The sequence below is a fragment of the Streptopelia decaocto genome (assembly GCF_964273445.1).
Source record: "Streptopelia decaocto genome assembly, chromosome: 5".
In the NCBI taxonomy this organism is placed as follows: Eukaryota; Metazoa; Chordata; class Aves; order Columbiformes; family Columbidae; genus Streptopelia; species Streptopelia decaocto.
The window spans coordinates 57,795,935-57,812,973 of NC_138659.1; the positions used below are offsets into that span (position 1 = coordinate 57,795,935).

The 17,039-nt window shown below is 48.6% G+C and overlaps 2 protein-coding genes across 5 annotated transcripts in view; one reads left to right on the plus strand and one right to left on the minus strand.

Moving 5' to 3' along the window:
• Positions 1 to 601: 601 nt before the first annotated feature.
• HPS6 (HPS6 biogenesis of lysosomal organelles complex 2 subunit 3) lies at positions 602 to 4,659 on the minus strand. Its single transcript, XM_082052889.1, has 2 exons — positions 4,525 to 4,659; positions 602 to 4,254 (listed from the first exon to the last, which is right to left on the minus strand). The coding sequence occupies exon 2, from the start codon at positions 4,237 to 4,239 to the stop codon at positions 1,780 to 1,782; it is 2,460 nt and encodes an 819-aa protein (XP_081909015.1). The 5' UTR covers positions 4,240 to 4,254; positions 4,525 to 4,659; the 3' UTR covers positions 602 to 1,779.
• Positions 4,660 to 4,904: 245 nt separating this feature from the next.
• The window catches only part of ARMH3 (armadillo like helical domain containing 3), a 128,300-nt gene continuing 116,165 nt past the window's right edge, over positions 4,905 to 17,039 (plus strand). Inside the window, exons 1-6 of one of the 4 annotated variants that reach the window (XM_082052890.1) lie at positions 4,905 to 5,043; positions 12,211 to 12,322; positions 12,797 to 12,853; positions 12,989 to 13,135; positions 15,040 to 15,147; positions 16,263 to 16,355. In XM_082052890.1, coding sequence (XP_081909016.1) covers positions 12,221 to 12,322; positions 12,797 to 12,853; positions 12,989 to 13,135; positions 15,040 to 15,147; positions 16,263 to 16,355 — 507 coding nt within the window. In that variant the 5' untranslated portion in view covers positions 4,905 to 5,043; positions 12,211 to 12,220. Of the gene's footprint in view, positions 5,044 to 5,068; positions 5,437 to 5,613; positions 5,633 to 10,387; positions 10,454 to 12,210; positions 12,323 to 12,796; positions 12,854 to 12,988; positions 13,136 to 15,039; positions 15,148 to 16,262; positions 16,356 to 17,039 lie in introns of those variants that run through there. The other 3 variants (XM_082052891.1, XM_082052893.1, XM_082052892.1) reach the window with 3 other exon arrangements.

The window sequence follows — 17,039 nt, forward strand, 5'->3', positions numbered from 1 at the left end:
CACCTTTAAAGCAGTTTGACAAACAAAGATCCCTCCGACAGCAGTTCTGCCACTGCGTGCCCAGGGCAGCTGACTCCTGCCGGGGTCAGCCTGTTGCTCCCTGTTGCTGGTTTTCCAGCCAGGAACAACGGGAGGCTTTGCAGCTCTTGAGAAAAAAACTCCCCTTTCCTCAACCCTATCTTGGGCCCAGCCACAGCTCCCCCAACAAGAAGCCCAAATGGCCTTTGGGAGTTGCTTGTGGCACCAAACAGCTGCAGAGAGGATGGGAGCAAAGCCCAGGTAGGTCTCCTTACTCCCAGCACTGTGTGGGCTTGCCTTTGCTGAGCTGTGCACTGCCTGGAGTGGCACGTATGAGACAGTCACCCACCTGCTGGTGCAGAGTCCTGTCTCCATGGCTTCGCAGTGGTAAAGGGCTGAGTGCTGTGGAGGGAATGGGCTGTCCAGGCACAGCTGGATCTCTGAGCCCAGCACGTCCCAGCAGTGACTCATGCCAGGCAGTACCACGGTGAGTTAAGCTTGGCCACTTTTTACCAGAAACAAAACAAAACTACCCTCTTCCTGAGGGTGTGCATCCTCACAACATCCACCACTGCCCCAGCACTGCTTTAGGAACCTTTATTTTTTAAAAGAAGTCTGTTCTGCACACTTAACCCCACTCTCAAGAGGACTAATGCAGGTAAATCCCCCCCATCCCAGCCAGGCCCTGCCAGCCCAGCAAGGCAAGAGAGAGCTCCTTCACACCATAGCCCTGAAATGCAAGGGCAAAGCCACAGCCAGGGTCTCTCTCTCAGAGGAGGGGGCCAGGCAGTGAGCACTGGAGAGAGGCTGGAACCTGGATCTTCCTGCATGACTGCTCTCAAGTTACAATGACTTTGCAAACAGAGGCACAATATGAGCCAGACAACCCTGACAAAGCCCCTTTGTGTGCAAAGGGCAAAGGTAGAGGAGATGGGAACAGAAGGCCCAGGCGTCCTGCAGCATAATCTAAGCTTTCACAAAGGAAAGGAGAAACAGGGCCAGCCCCAAGCTTGCATAGGCTGCTGCCAGCTTCTCAGCTCAGAAGAGAGTTTGGGTACCGCCTGGGATAGAGAGATAAGGGAATTAAGCTGCTCTCTTCAGCTAAGTAGCTGCAATCAGTCACAGCTACAGGACTGATCCCAGAGGAATTGCAGCGAGACAGAGCAGAGTGCTGCAGCTGCCAGCGCGTGTGCTGGGATCCCCAGTACCACGGAGCTGCCCCATGCTGGCATTTAGCATCTGAGCCCAGAGCAGCAGGACTGTGACCCTGTTGCAAGGAACATGCCCAGTTTCTCACAGGCAGAGCTGGGAGGCAGCACCCAATCCACTGAGCAAAGAATTTGGGGGGAAAGACTGTGCGTCCCTGCCCACCAACCCACCACCACTCCTAGAGGATCAGGGAAGTAGAAGTGAAATTATAAAGGAGCCAAGCAGACCGAAAACAAAGTGCTTTGGGCAGGGAGCAGTTCTGTAGTCCTGTAGTGCCGCCAGCACTTTCACCTGCAAATGCACCTGGCATTTGCTCCTCTACCAGGGAACACGCAATTGCACTTGCTAGAAAGAGCCAGAAAACTTGTCCCAGCTTCAGGTGAGGTTCCCCCAACCCCTGCCACCCAACCAACTCTTTGAGATGCTTCTGCAGGGAGGCTTCAGAAAGGAGCAGGCTTCCACACTGCCAGGCAGGGCAGGATTTCCTGGGGTGGATGTGGCTTTCCCCTCATCCTGCACCCAAAGCTCGGGGTCCCGTTGTGCTTCCCCCCTTCACGCAGTGTCACCCTGTGCCAGTGCCGAGGGGGGGGAAGTCCTTGCCATGGGTGGCTGAGGGGCATCATCAGCCACTGCTTTTGAGGGGATCTTGTGTTCTCGGGGTGGGGTAGGAGGGGGGAAGGTGGGGCTCTGCAAGGCATCGGAGTACATCTCGTCCTGAGTGCTGGGATGCTGCACAACCCTTTGCAGCAGCGGCTTGAGCAAACCAACAGTCAGCTGGTTCCCATCGCTGGAGAAGGGCACTGGGTCCTCCTGGGAGTGAGGGAGGTGCTGCAGGACCACAGTGAGGATGTCCGAGGCAGTGAGCTCAGCGGGGCACAGTGGCCACAGTGTGTCCAGATAAGGGTCCAGCTCCCGGTGCTGGGCAAACTCTGCCAGCAGTGTGGTGAATATCTCCTTTTTAAGCAAGGGGCTGAGCTTGGAGAACTTCTCTGCCACCTCCACCACCCGCTGCCACTGCTTCAGGCCAATGAGAAGGTGCAGAGCTTGCAGCACAGCCTTAGGCCTCTTGCTACAGAGCAGCAGTTCGAGCTCCATCTCATCATCTGCTTCGCTGCGCTTGTTCGTCCTGGCCAGCACTCCTAGTGCTCTCTTGTATAGCGGCACCCGGCCCTCTGGGCCCTCCTTGCTGCTGTACGGCCAAGAGATGCTAACGTACTGCTGGGTCAGCTCCACAAAACTGGGCAGCCACTTGGGTTTGAACCTCAGGAAGGAGGCACAGATGAGCTCAAAGACCGGGACCACACCATTTGGACCCACTTCCTCTTGCTGTGGCCCTCCGAGGACCTTCTTCCACACCTCCGGCGTGGCTCTGGCTACCAATAGGCCATCCCCATTCTGCTGCAGCTGCAGGCAGCTCCTTGTGGCTTTCCAGGCAGCCTTGGGAAAGGAGGAAAAGACAGAATTCAGGTAGGCCAAGTTGTCCTTGTCCATATCAGAGTGCAAAACACGGCTGACCTCCTGCTCTACCAGCTCCTCGCAGTAGCTTTCCACCTCACTCTCTGGGGCACACACTACGCAGGTCTTGAGAAGCTCCAAGCTCATGTAGCTCTGCAGCTCCAGGCTCATTGTGCTCAACAGCTTGGCATAAGTGTCCTGGAGGCCTCGACGTGGCTTCTGCTTCTGGTGGAGGCTGTGCTGCAAGATGGCAGCAAGGGCCACAGGAGCCTGGAACACACCACCTTTCTTCAACTTCTCCACCGTCAGCTTGGAGCTGCTAAGGCTCCTTCTCTGGTAGTATCTGCAGGCCTCCTCAAACACCATCTCCACCAGGCATGGCTCAGGCCTGCTGCTGTCCTCAGGTTTGGAGAAGCTAAAGCTGTAGATGCCAGTTTGAGTGAGGAGCTGGATGCTGTCCTCCTCTCCCGGAGACTCCAGGAAATGCACTTCTTTCATGCTCAGGATTTTCTTTTCTATGAGCCTTCCACTGTTCTGGTCAATAAGGTACAGGACCCCAGCCAGCACGCAGGCCAGGATGCTGCCAAAAGTCCTCAGCTGTACAGGACTTCCTTGTGCCAGGGGACCCTGCTCCAGGTCAAAGACATGCCTCTGGGAACCATCTGGCTCCACCACATTCACAGCACCCTTCGTGCTCACCAGCAGCAGACTCCCACTGTTGGACACAGTGGAGGTGTGAATGTCCAGAGGTGCTAAACCTGAGAGAAGACCCACAGAGCCAAGCAGGAGCTTCCTGAAGTCTGACTCGCTGCTGGAGCACAGCACCTTGCTGTGGACAAAGCCTGCAGTGGGGGCTGTCATGGTGAGCTTTGCCTTCTCAGGATGCCAGATGAGGAGGAATTTGGAAGTGGTGGCAAAGCTGGCAGTGGCAGGCATCAGGAAGACGTGCTGCGGGGAGGCCAGGACCTGATACTCAGGGCTGTTGTGCAGGACTATTCTTATGGTGCCAAGCCGCACACCTTGTTCCTCCACCTCCAGAGCCCGAGTGCAGACACAGAACATAAAGGCACACTTGTTCATGTCCAAGGGGGCATCCAGGGGAGGCCTCTCCTCACACCACACCAGGCTGGCTCCCTGGCTGCACACGGAGACAATTCGTGACCGGGCACCCTGGCAGAGCTCCAGCGTCTGCAGCAGCTGCCAGCCCACGGCCACCGTGAAGTACCAGACCTCGGTCCGGCCGTGCTCCCACACAAGGGCCAGTGCCCAGGAGCCCAGTGTGACAGGGCTCTGCAGGAAGAGCAGTCCCACCAGGGCTGGCTGGGGCGGCTGCCAGCTCCGCTCTAGGTCGGCTCCGCCGATGCCGTGGCGCTGGAAGGCCACCAGCCGGGGCAGGGAGGGCGGCCGGCTCTTCTGCAGGACCAGAAGGTGCTGCCCATCGGGGCTGGAGCTGACGTGCTTGGGCTCCTCTCCCTGGCGCAGCAGCTCCTGCAGCCGGTGGCCTCGGCTGAAGTCGCTGAAGTCGGAGACCTGCCGCAGCATGCCGGCCCGCTTCATCCTGGGGCACCCGCCCTGGTCACCGAGAGCATGTTCCAGGGGGGGCCCGGAGCTGCTGCTGCCGCGGAGCCCCCCCTAAATCCCCCCGTTCCCCGGGGTCTCTGGAGACCCTCCGGCCCCAGGAACCCCCTGGGGACGCTCCTCTCGCGGCGAGCCGGTTCCGGGGGCACCAAACCCCCAGCCACACCCCCGGCTCCCCGGACACCCACCTTCGCCCGAGAGACTCCCCGCCGCCCCGGGCATTCGCGAGACCCCTCCCTCCCGCCGGGACCCCGCGGGGCCTACCTGCCGCGGCGGCTGCCTGCCGGGGCTGGGCCGCCCCTCCGCCGGGGTCGGGCCGGTGGCGGCTCGGCGGGGCTCGGCAGGACGCCGGCGCTGCGCAATCACGAGGCGGCGGGCTTCCGGGCAGAGCCGCGCCGCGCCGGGCTGGGCCGCCCCTTTCCTACTTCCGTCGCCGGTGTGGGGAGGGCGGCGGTGCCGCGGCCCGGGGGCGGCATGGACGGCCTCGTAGGCGGAGGGGCCATTTTCTATCGAGGGGCGGGGGTGTCAGTCTCCTCAGGGAGAGGCGAGTCCCGTGTGGCCCGGGGAGGAGTCTCTCTGCCGCTGTCCTTGCTCGTCTCGCCTGCGGCTGTCGCCGGAAACCGGTGCTGGGGCCGCAGGGGGAACCGGCGGCGGCGAGTCCCGGCGCTGACAGCGCCCCCCGCCCACCCTAGGTGCCGGCGGCGCTAGGACCGCGCGGCTCAGCCCCCTTCGGAGCGCATGCGCAGCGCCTGCGCAGTGGGAAGGGGATCGGCTCGGCCGCAGGTAAGTGCTGGGGCTCGGGGGGTGGAACAGGCCCCCCCACCTCGCGGGGCCAGGCCACGCCCCCGCCGCCCCCCGGAGCGGCCGCCCCGGCCCGGGCCTGCGCTCGGTGAGCGGGCGGCACCGGCGGCTCTGCCGGTCCAGGGCATCTCCGCGGGGCGGGGGCGCTGCCCGCCGCCCGGGGCCGGTGGCCGCGTCGGGGTGTCCCGCAGACCCGGCTCTCAGGGCCACTGGGGAGCCAAGCCCACCCGCTGGGCAGCCGGTGCTGGCGGCACCTCGCTGGGGGTTCGGCTTTGCTACGGCCGCTCTCCCGGGCCGGTGAGGCTGTGCCGTGCCGGAGCCCCTCGCTGCCCGCCTTGTCCTGCCCGAGGCCCGGCCGCCTCCTGGCACCTGCGGGTGAGCGGGAGTGATTTAGTACGAGTCTGTGGCTGAAGAGGTTGTGGGGCCTTTCCCGCTCCTGCAGCGCAGCCGTTACCGGTATCGACACGTTACTGCCGCGCTGTCCCTGTAAGTGCCGGGGTTGCCCGGGCCTTTGGCTCGGCTGGTCCTGGCCCGCAGTGTCAGCTGGCTGCTGGAATGGTTTGGGTTCAAGGTAACTCTTTCTAGGAAAAGAACGAGCAGGACATATTTTTTTGACCACTGGTCATTCTAATTCCCAGGTTTACCTCACCGTCCTGTGGGCACTTGTGTTAAGTGAAGCAGAGAGGAGCTGTAAACAATGGCAGAGGAGTGGGAGCTTGTTATGTGTATGGTGCTAAAGGCAGAGGCAGGTCGCTGTCTAAGCAAACTTGCAGCCTCAGTCAAAACCCTGTCGTGTGTGTCACCGTAAGAAAGTTTGCTTTTAAGCAGAGGCTGTAATCTGAATATATGATGAGAGCCCATTTGGGCTGAGCAGGTGGGTGGAATATGCAAAGCAGTAAGATTATTTGGATCGCTGTGATATGTGGTGATTGTAGTTCAACAGCTGTTTGAGCTCTAGTAGGAAGTGTTACAAAAATTTTTAAGAGGAGTTTCAGAGGGGGAAAAGGACATCTGTTTGGTTTTCCAATAATAATAGCGTAATCATCTGTCTTTGAGCACTTGTTGCTGTGTGCAGAGGGACTCTGCAGGCAGGGTATGTAGAATGTAAAAATGTTAAAGAGCTATCGGCTAGTCTGCACAAAAGAAACAGTGAGGCTTTAATGAGCTGCTAGGCTAGGCATTCATCTGCTCACCACCCCTGCAGACACACCAGGCAGCCACACAGACATCCCTCAGGAGGGAAGGGGTCAGCTTCTCTCAGAGTTGCTGTATTCTGGCTTCCTGGTGCTTGTTTGTTTGTTTTTTAAAGATCTTATACCTTTTTATGTTTGTGTTTTTTCCTCCTGAGTGCTTGTGCTACTAATGGTCCATGCCTCAAAAATGTTACCTCTCTGCAGTTTTACCTCTCTATCTAGATGTGGCTCTACTCTGCGTTTTCTTAGAAGGTAGCAGCTTCCTCAGAAGTCAGGGCCAAGGTCACGCAGCTCTGCTGTGTTCACGATGGGCCTTGGGTCCACACTGACAGCTGAAACCCTGGGGAAAAGGGCAGGGAAGGTTACCGGGAGAGTGTTTATCTTCAGAAGGAAGACATTTGAAAAGGTCTCTGAGTGGCATAAGCTTTTTAAGTTTGGGTGCAAAGGCCATGCGGAATATTTCATGGTTAAACTAGGTGGGATGGGTTCTGATGGGCTTGGAACATGAAAACTCAAAGAGACTTTCTGATATTAGAGAACTGGGCATTGTATCTGAGAATACAGAAAGGAAACGAGGTGAAATGAAAAAATTAATTTGGAAAAATGGTGTGAACAGATGGAGGTGGAAGCATGTGACGTTTGTCTAGATGGACTTGACAGGAAGAAGCTTAACTAGTTCATGGTGTGAAGTTGATGGATTGGGTGTTATTTTAACTGGACAGTTAGAAGTGAAAGGCAATTATGGATGAAGTGTTAAAAATGTAACTTGGATGTTATTCTTTTATATCATTGCTAAAGCAGGTGTAGTGGGAGGAAGTCTGTGGCTCTGTCTGTATCAGGAAGCTGCTTTTCCTGTTTTTCAAGGAGAGAAAATTAAGTTAGTATTGGTGGAACTTTACATTGTACTATGTAGAAGCACATACACCACTACTTCTCTGAGCGGGATGGAGGGACTTGCTAGTAAAAATGCAAATAGTGGGACTGTGCTTGAGATTATGTTGCTTTGTACTGCAGAGAAGTAAGTAGGATCTATGTGGGTTTTTGTCATCTGCACACCCTCAGAATTTATTTCTTGTTATATACTGCATGAAGGCACCTGTTAATTCTTCTATGTGGATCCAAGGCTTGTGTGCTGTGTGTGTCACCATTTCCCTTCTTGATGGGTTGGGCACTTTACAGTTGTCAAGGAAGGTACAGTCTGAGCAGTTTTCATTCCAATGGACAGTATACAAATAAAGTTGTAAAGAATGGATGAAACATAAAAAGCAATATGGACCTCCTGTCATGAACCATAACTGCTAACATGAGAGTTGGCAGAGCATAAGCTGCAAAAGGGCTTCTAGTGGAAATTTGGTCACAGTGGTTCCTAAAGCCCTGACAAAATCTGGCCCAACGTGTTCCTTCTCTCTAGTTTTCAGTAGTGGTCTGCCAGGATGCTGCTCGGTGGTCCAGGGGGTTTTGATCCTGGAGCTTTATGCTGTCTGTGCATTGGGATTTGTACACCTGTGTGCACAGTGCAGATTGTTGCTTCTGGTCATGGACCAGTGCTGGAACCTGTGTTTTAACTGCCCGTTGCTCAGGTCTGATATTGGCTCTGCAGATTCATCACATGGATTGAGTGCAAGATTTTCCTGGAACTGCGCTGAAAAGTTTAATAACTACTTGGCTTATAGTGTGTTGCTTTAGAAGCTGTAGGTTAACTTCTAGGCAGTTTTATCTCCCCCTCTCTTGTATGATCGGGATCTTTTTTGCACAACTTTCCTCTAGACTTGAGTGATATACCTGCAAAATGCCTTGAAAGGCAAAGTGGGATCGCACTGGGTCCCAGGTGCGGGTGGTTGTTGGTGGTGTGGCAATTACTACCTTGAAATACTTAAACAGGTGAGTCCAATCTTTGTAGCCGTGGCAAGCCAAGGAATATTGGATTCTAAGGGCAAAAGTACCTCAGTTCTTATTCAGAGTCTTCATAAATATTGACTGAGGTCTGTGGCTTTGGCATTAATACACTAATATAGATCACATTGTTTCCACTGCCTTTTTCAGATAGGGAATAAGTGGTTTGCTAAGTAAGTCAATATGTGAAAATACTATTTTATGTCATGTGTTTGTATTCTTTTTATTTAGCCAAGAAGTGTTACAGTGCATTTTTTGAGGCACCCATACTGAAAAAAATATTCTTACTGTTTGGTTGTATGTGGGGTTTGTGTATATGCATCTGTAATCTTGAAGAGTTTCAGGTTTGTTAGCCTAGGCAGTTAAATGCAAAATACAGTGCTTGAACGGCTGCATGCAAAATTATAGAAGTTATAATTTTTGGATCCTGATGTGGTTACAGTGTAGATGTGCATTAGTGTTGTGTTCTCTGCGGTAGTATTTTTACTCTTATAAGATGATCTATGTAGTAAAAATGTCTAGTATGGGAGCCGAGTGACAGTGTGGACCAGCCACAGTTTTCAATGTGCACGTGTCTGGGTAAACCTCAGACTCAAAATGTCAAGTTAATTTATCCTGTGGGTATCCTAACAAAAAGCTGACAGATCCCTTCATCAGAATGTCACATGTTTGGTTGGAATCTCTGCTATGAGTTCTGGAATGAAATGGAAAGGAGGTGGATGGTTGGATGTGCTCATCCCTTTCTTGCTGACCGGATCAGCTGATCCTGGGGTTGATGGTAGATAAAGCAAGAATTGGCCTGAACTTCTCTTTGCCACAGCTTTTATCTTTCTGCCTTTGAGCTGCCAAGACTCGTGTTTTGTCTCTGTCGAGGTTTCTTTTAGTTCCAGATGAAGCATCTTGCTGTTCCAGCAGTCCCTGTGCATGTGCTCCTCTTGGCCCCGAGGGCTGGTTCTCCCATGCAGTGACTGCAGCAGGTTCACTCGGCAGCATGTGTTAATGGGACTGACCTACTGTCAGGATAAATTATCCGTTTGAGCCTACAATGTGGAAAATGCAGTGATGCTTTTAAAATGTGATGCATTTAAAGGATAATTGTTAAACATATTCAGTGTGTTTTTCATAAGCTGTCACGACGTCCTGATAATTTGACACCTCTACAACATAGTTATGGATGTTTTTTGCATTTAACTGTTGTTTTCTGCAGCTGCCTAGAAGGTCCCCATTAGCAAAATGGAGTTTCCTGTTTCTGTCTTTATGACATCTTGAAAATGTAATTGCATAAAGTGAAAAGAAAAAGCCATTTGTACAGCCTGATCATCATAGGTTATGAAACAAGCACAGCCTAATAAAGCGTTGGCATGAAAGGCAACTTTTACTTTTCTCCCCTTGCTCCTCCATATGCTCATTTGTAGAACAGCAAATTATAAACAAGAACATTATTTAATCCTTGCCTCTAGCAGTCTTCTTTGTATGTGCTCTGTGCAGCTTTGGTGAAGAGAATATGAATCCTAAATCCCATTTTGACAGACACTAGAATTTTCACATGATCATGCCATCCCTCTGATGCTCACCCAGCATCAAGCCTTTGTGTCTTGTGGGATTTAGATTTTTTCTGTCTTTATGGAAATGTAGGAGAAGCATGAAAATGCAGCCCTCAAAGTTCAGGGACTAAGCAGAGTGTATTGATCCCTTCCCATTCATATACACAGTTGATGTGAGAACGCTGACCTAGAAGCACTGAGAGTTAGTTTATTGGTTTTGACGTTGGGATTCATTAGCTGTAATTCAATTAGAAGCATGCTGATGGATGTGTTTGTATGCTTGGGCTGGCGGCTGCTTTAGATTCAGAAACCTACAATTCTAGTTGGGGAATTGTTCTGTGCAATCTTGGGTAAGATTTGTATTGCTAGGCTAAAAGTGACATCATTCTTCATTTGGTTTTTAATAGATTTCTCCCTGTTTCCAATTATGTTTCTAATTAGAATAATGTCTTATTTCCCATGACAGTTTAAAAATAATGCGAAGTCTGTAAAAGAGAAGCTATCAAGATGATTGAATAATGTTTTCTTTTTTGTTTGTTAGGCTGAAACCTTTTTCCATTGTAATTGGATATATAGACCTACTAGGCTACAGTAGGCTACAATAATTTCTGTGTTTACAGAAGGTTAAAGTGCAGTGGTTGTTAATCTCAGGCCTGTTTCCATTCTCACCCCAGCACACACACCAGCCAGCTGTGCATATTCCGCTCCTGGAGGGCAGCGAGAAGACCTCTCCCCCTTCCTACAGAAATCTCAGCTTTTCAGGTGCGGGATCTGCTGCTCTCTGTCCTACCCTCTGCTTCCCCACCCAGGCAAATCTCTTGCCTTTCACACCTGGGATAGGGTCTTTTGCAGCTGCAGTGTTTCTCCAGCCCCAAAGAGGTTTTCCTGCTGTTTGGAACTGAGATTTATGGCTCAAGGGATGGATGTGTGAAAAACCTCCTCTGGGAGCATGGAAAGTCTTAGTTGAGAACATAATTGTAGTCTAAGACAATCAAAAGCTGTGTGCAGTAGAAAGAATGCGGAAGAGATCTGGAACTGGTATTCAGTAGTTGCTGGAACCTGCTCTTTGAGGGAAAGACCTATCTGAACGTGCTGCGGTTGTGGAAGGGGCTCAAGTGGTCTGGGAGCTGAAGGCTGAATCCAAAGCTGTCTCCACAGCTGCCAGCTCAGGAAGCTCTGGGGAGTTGGAGACTGCACTGAACTTACCTCTCTGTGCATAATTTAGCGTGGCTGAGTGCAGCTGCCACAAGAGCTTGCCCATGGTTTTCTGGAGCATGACTTAAGCCTCTGCCTGAGGTATGCCACTGTTGTGTGAGTAACTGCCTTTGGAGGAATGGGAGAAAGGTTGGGAGCTCAGAGATGCGAGAAGGGAGGGCATTCCCTTTCTGCTAAGTACGTCTGACAGTGCTGAAGTGTTGGAGGAGGTTAGAACAGTGTTAAAGCTGCGATGCTTGCCAGAGAAGCCTGTTGATGCAGATAAATACATATTTGCAAGGTCAGAGTGGTGATGTGCTTTGTAGCATCAGACATGAGGTCGAGAGTACATGGCAAGTCGTGTTCAGACTCTCAGCCCTTGGAATGGGTTGACTGTCAGAAGGTTCAGGACTACAGCTAGGGCTGTTAGTTTGTGTAACAGATCATTTGGTAATAACGATACTTCCTTTCCATTTTTTTTTTTAATGTGGGATAACCAGTAACCATGAGACACCACTTAATTATAGTAAAACCTGTTTGTGTTTCTAGAAACCCCTTTCTTGTCAAATGGATCAGGAAATTCATCTGTTAAAAAAAAAAAAAAAAAATCCCTGCAAAGCTGTGTCCATGTGTTCCTTCATCCTCCTCCCAAAACTGAGCCACTTGTGATGTTTTTGAGGCTGGGATGCTTCTCTGGCTTGATTTGCAGAGCAGCTGGCATAGGTGAGGGATGCCAAGGTGCAGAGGTAGGGATGAGTGAGGGTGGCAGGAGTGCTTTAGGGAGGCTTTGCAGCCAAGTGTTTCCTAATGTTGGACGTCGCCTCAGAGTGCAAAAGCAGAATTTGAAGTGCTTTGGTAGGCAGCAAATTAAACAGATAAGAGAAGTCTCAGGAGCTTTTTGTCACAAGATGTCCTTGAGGCTTGACCAGCGTCAAAAAGCACTTTATATCAATTTGATAACAAGCATCACAGTTCATACAATGAGTTAAAAAAAATTACAGTTTTGTAGATGTCAGCTGCATTTGTCTGGATCATGAATCAGTTTCTGACAGAGAAGAATTAAGAAAATTGATCTGTAAGCAGCTTATTCTGTGTCTTTCTGTAGCTGGACTTTTGCTTCTTTCTTTGAAAGGGATGTAGGACTAGATGGTGCCTTTGATCTGATTTCTTATCTGGTATAGTTTTTAAAGCTCCTACTTTCAGCTTGTGAGAGACTACTAGTATTTCAGTGCAGTGAAAAAGTCTTTCATGGTTGAGGCAGGCCAGATATGTCTTGAAGAAAAGTTCAAGTTTCCTTAGCCTTTTTTGTCTCTTTTTACCTTCAGGGTATACAGCATGGCCCAAACAGAGAAGAAAGGTGGGCTGCTCCGGAAATCTTCAGCCTCCAAGAAGCCATTGAAGGAGAAGGTTGTGTTGATGTATGATGAGATTTTCATGGTAAGACTTGAGCATCTCTTTATTTCAAAAGCATTGTGTTAAATTTTCTTGGTTTAGTTTGTGCTGAGGGCTCTGCATGGCAGATTCTTTTCTGGAGGTAAGGACTGCATGGTGTGGGCCCACACTTCAGTCTCTCCTGCTGTCATGCAAAGATCTGCATTCTGCTCTCTTCCTTAATGTCGCCTTGACCTATTGTCTATCAGGACCATATGTGATCTATGGGAAGTCACGACTTCTCACGTATTTATCAAAAAATAATCCAGAAAATAAACAGAGGCATCCCAAGTGAGAACTGCTTCTGTTTGTCCTATTTCTTGGAGTCTGTGTAGTAGACAGAATTGTCTACTGTGAGACCACTTGGTCATCCAGTGGGATGATGCTGCCTCTGAGTTACTCGTGGTAATGATTTTCTTTAAATTCTGCCTGAATGATTTATTCGTGTTTGCTCTCATGGCTGTTCCTTTTCCCTTTCAGACAGAGGACCCCAGTAAATGCAACCCGAGGTTTTGGGAGGAGCTCTTTCTGATGAAGGTAACAGGAATTGAACATCCTCTGATTTGATGCTGCTGTTCTGCCTATGGCGTGGCAGACTGTCCGTGCAAGAACTTGTGTTTCTAAGGTGTCAGCAGTTGTATAACGTGCATGAACTGCTTCTTAACCTGACAGGTCAACTTGGAATATCTAGAAGGCAAGCTGGAGGCTCTGGATGGGGAGGAGTTAATGAAAATAAAAGATAACATCAACTGCTTGTTTCAGCACTGCATCCAGGCACTGGGTGAGGAACACCCGATCAGAGTGGTCAATGCATTACAGGTACCATGCTGAGAGATAGGGAATGCTCCCTTTTGCTTCTGATGGGGAAATGTATTTGCTGCTGCTATCAAACATCTTGTGCTCGCTTCTTTGCTTCTGAGGAGATGTGATGTCTACAGAGCAGTTGCTACTGTCTTTGGAAGTTAGAAACTCTCATAGTCTCTTTAGTCTTTTAAGAACAATAGTTTGTTTCAGAATTCAGGAGGACCTGGTGATGCATGATGAAGTGGATGGCAATGGGGAGGACGAGAGGGGTTTGTTCACACTGCAGGCTGTCAGTTTGGGGGCTCAAGAGTGCTCTGTGTAGCTTTGTGTATCCTACTTTTTCCTGTTCTCCCTTATTTCAGCCTCCTTTGTGAATTCCATATGAGTCGAAAATGAAATAAAGCTCTGGAGTAGTTAGAATGAAATTTATACAGAGGACTGTCCCTGCTGGATGCCTTCCAATTGGAAGTTGTGAAGAATTGTCACCCAGAATTAATATCCATTTTCCTGCAGGTTACTTCATACCAAAGCTACTACTATTATTATTATTGAATTATTTTGAAACCATGCTACTAAATATTGTAGTAATAGCTACATAGATGCTCTAGCCCAGCTCTGAATGCCCAAACTTGTATTCAGGCTCTTGGCAAAAGCTAGGCCAGGGGTCAAGTCTAGAATCCTGCTGTGTGAGTGTAAATAGGAACCAGGTATCACATCCTGAGCTTGACTTGGGAGAGCATTTCCTTAATAAGGCTGTGTTCATGTGGAAAGTGATCCTGAAACCCAAATTTATTTAAGCAATCTTTTCTTGAGAACAGCCACGTTGAGCCAAGTATGCTATCACTGACAGTAATGAAAAAAAGGATGTCTACCTTACCCTTTTGCTTCTGTATGGTTCTGGAGGTCTGCTGATTCCTAGACATCTGTCTCTAGCTTTGCATCTTCTGAAACTAGTTACTTCTCAGAGGTGAATTTAAGGTGGAGTCTAAAACTTCAGTGGTTATATTCCTGCTCATTCCCCTCATCACAGACCTGATGATAAAAGTCACCATAGAAATTTTCCTTTGTTGGGACAAACAAGACATTTACTGGCCATAGATTTCCCAGAGTGTCTACAGGAATCCCAGCGTGCTGACACCTGTATGTTGCCAGCAATCTCCTAGAGCAGTGTGAACCTGTAACCTGGTGCCTGCAATAGGGAACGTGAAAGATTATGTTTAGTGGGAAGGTTCTTAGAATCCCAGCAGCAGTCAGCAAAACTTAGGCTGTCTGATAGCCTTGGAGAAGTTTTTTTTCCTCTTTTTTTGACAAAGGGGCAGTTTATTGGTCAGACTTAGTAGAGCAGTGTGGATAACCAAACAGAAGTTTGTGCTCCCTATAGGAAAAGCATCTGCTGTTTGGACAGGCATAATGTGATAAGCTGTGTTGTGGATGGATGCGTATTTGCTATGCTTGAAATAAGAAATAAATCTGGAAAGCTCTAAGACATGCCTATCCATGTATTGGGCACTGCTTCTGCCTTGCAATTTCTGATCAGTATTTTTTGCCTTAAAGCCACGCTTAGCTGTTTTCCAAAGATCGTGGTCCTGTCTGGTACAAACTGGGTCTGGACAGAAGAAGCAGTAAGGTTACCTTTTTCCGAAGTGCTATGAAATGTGAAATGGAAGGGTGAACAAACAGAAAAAGTATGGATCAGTGTATTCTTCTCTAACTTTTTTCAGTTCTCAGTATCCAAGATCCTCCTTAGAAAAAACAGAGGTGGAGGAGAGGTCAGAGAGAACGTATGGCTTCTAGGCTGGTGGTGTTCATCTAAATATCTGTGTTTTGCCAGTGCTAGGAATGGGTCTTAGGGCAGGTTTTGCTATTGAGTTACAGGTCTTGCCTTACATCTTACCCTCTGTTTTTTTTTCCCTTTGCAGACATTGTGTGCGTTGATTCGGGGCGTCCATCAGAAGAACAAATCCACTTCTGGGTTTGACATCATCAACATGCTTGTGGGTTTTGATAAGGCAGAGCTATGCATGAAGGTGAGGCCCTGGCAATGCAGAGAAACAGTTTGCACAGCAGCCGTCTTGCAGGGGCTGATTTGTAGACAGGTGTGTCTACCAATGTGCAACTTTTGGGGAAAATATTCCAGGCCCTTATTACAAACAGCTGCTCTGAAGTTCTTTACCAGCTAACAGCAGGTAAAGACACTAGGACTCTCTGTGTTTGTTAGTAATACAACATAGCACTTTTCTTTCTTTTCCTTTAGTTCCATGCTGTGCAGTCACTATGGTTAAGAAATCTTAAAGCCAGAAAAGGCTGTCACAGGGCATTAGTGCCTGGTATTGAACCTCATACCTTGTGGTTGATTTTTAGCTGATAGTCATATCCCTTGTTCTCACATTGGTGTCAGCATATGTACAATTTAAAACTATTGGTGCTTTTCACTGTAAACATGTGAGTTTTGGGAAATGACAAAGTAACCAGTGATAAAGCTGAATTTCTTTTGTATCATTCATTGCTCTAAAAAAAATGGTAATTTTTCATCTTTCTACAAATAGTAGTACATTTGGGGAAAATATTTAGTAGTAACTTGCCTATCAGAACTACATTTTTCTTTTAAGAATAACTATTACCTGTCACTTAGGATGTGGAAAACCTGTATGAATGTCTGTCCAACAGCTGTATAGTGTCTATTTTTAGTCATAACTAATATATGTACTACTAAATTGGAGGTGTGCTGCTTACAAAAAATTTCATGATGCCTGTAAGTAAAATGGAATATTGAAAAAAGAAAGCACTGTTATTAATGTCTTAGAAACAAAGAGGAGGATCATATCTGTGGAGCTTAGAATTACTTGGTGAATAAAATCTGTTGTTATATGTGTACAAAAATCTCTCATGCATCTAGAGAAAATTCTTGGAAATTGATTGTGGTGTTAGGCCAGTGGTCATTAAAATGTAGGTAGCACGAAACAACATTGAGAACCAATAGTGTGAATATGGCCTGTGTAACAGTAGTAATGGCTCAATTATTGATTCTGGAATAACATGACTTTGTATTGATGTATTTGGATGTCCCAAAAAAGCTGTTTATAACAAATGTTCCAAGTAATTTTAAATATTACTTTTAAATAATGTGATTGTTGTTCTTTAGAATCTGATGGAGAGTTTGGACTCGCTTCTCTGTGCAGAAGGTTCTGAAAGCCTCAAAAGCTTGTGTCTGAAACTACTTCTCTGCTTGGTGACGGTAAAGAAATACCAGCTGTATAACTTAAAGGCTTATATGAGCCACATCTTGAGGGATAGAACTGTCTCAAAATTTGAGCAGAATGCTGCAGTGTGGAGCTTAACAAGGGGAAAGAACTTGTGAATGAGAACAAGGGTCAGCCCAGAATGCGCATCCTTGCTCTGACCACAGTGCCAATGCTGACTAACAGACTATTTTGACCTCATAAGATAGGTGCCAACTGGGGCAAAAAGGGGAGAGACACAGGCAGAAGTGTCAGTTGGAGCACTTTTTTTTTTTTTTTTTTTTTTTAGGGGAAGAGATATTTAAGAAGTCTCAGATAAATGGAAAGGGATCAGAGGAGAGGGGTTGAGGAAAGACAGGAATTGTGGAGTACACAGGAGTGGTGAGGATGCGAAGAATAAGGAAGTTGGAACAAACAGCATCTCTTGGAGATGGACAACTGTAAACTATTTTGTCTGTGATAAGAGATAATTGAGTGTGGGGGAGGTGTTTACTGCCCTTTATGCAATGGGAAAGTGCTCAGTGGAGCATATAGACCCTGTATTTTTTCACTCTCTCTCACCAGTGTAGCAGTCTGTTCAGCTGCTGATGGCTGTTGTCATGCAGCTGTGTAAAATATCAGTCTGTAGATGGGTCATGTTCTTGCCAGAGAGAGGGATGGGCAGCAGGACAGATTTCTTC

Coding starts and splice junctions, on each gene's coding strand:
- HPS6 (XM_082052889.1), bottom strand. CDS start 4,239: ATGAAGCGGGCCGGCATGCTGCGGCAGGTCTCCGACTTCAGCGACTTC.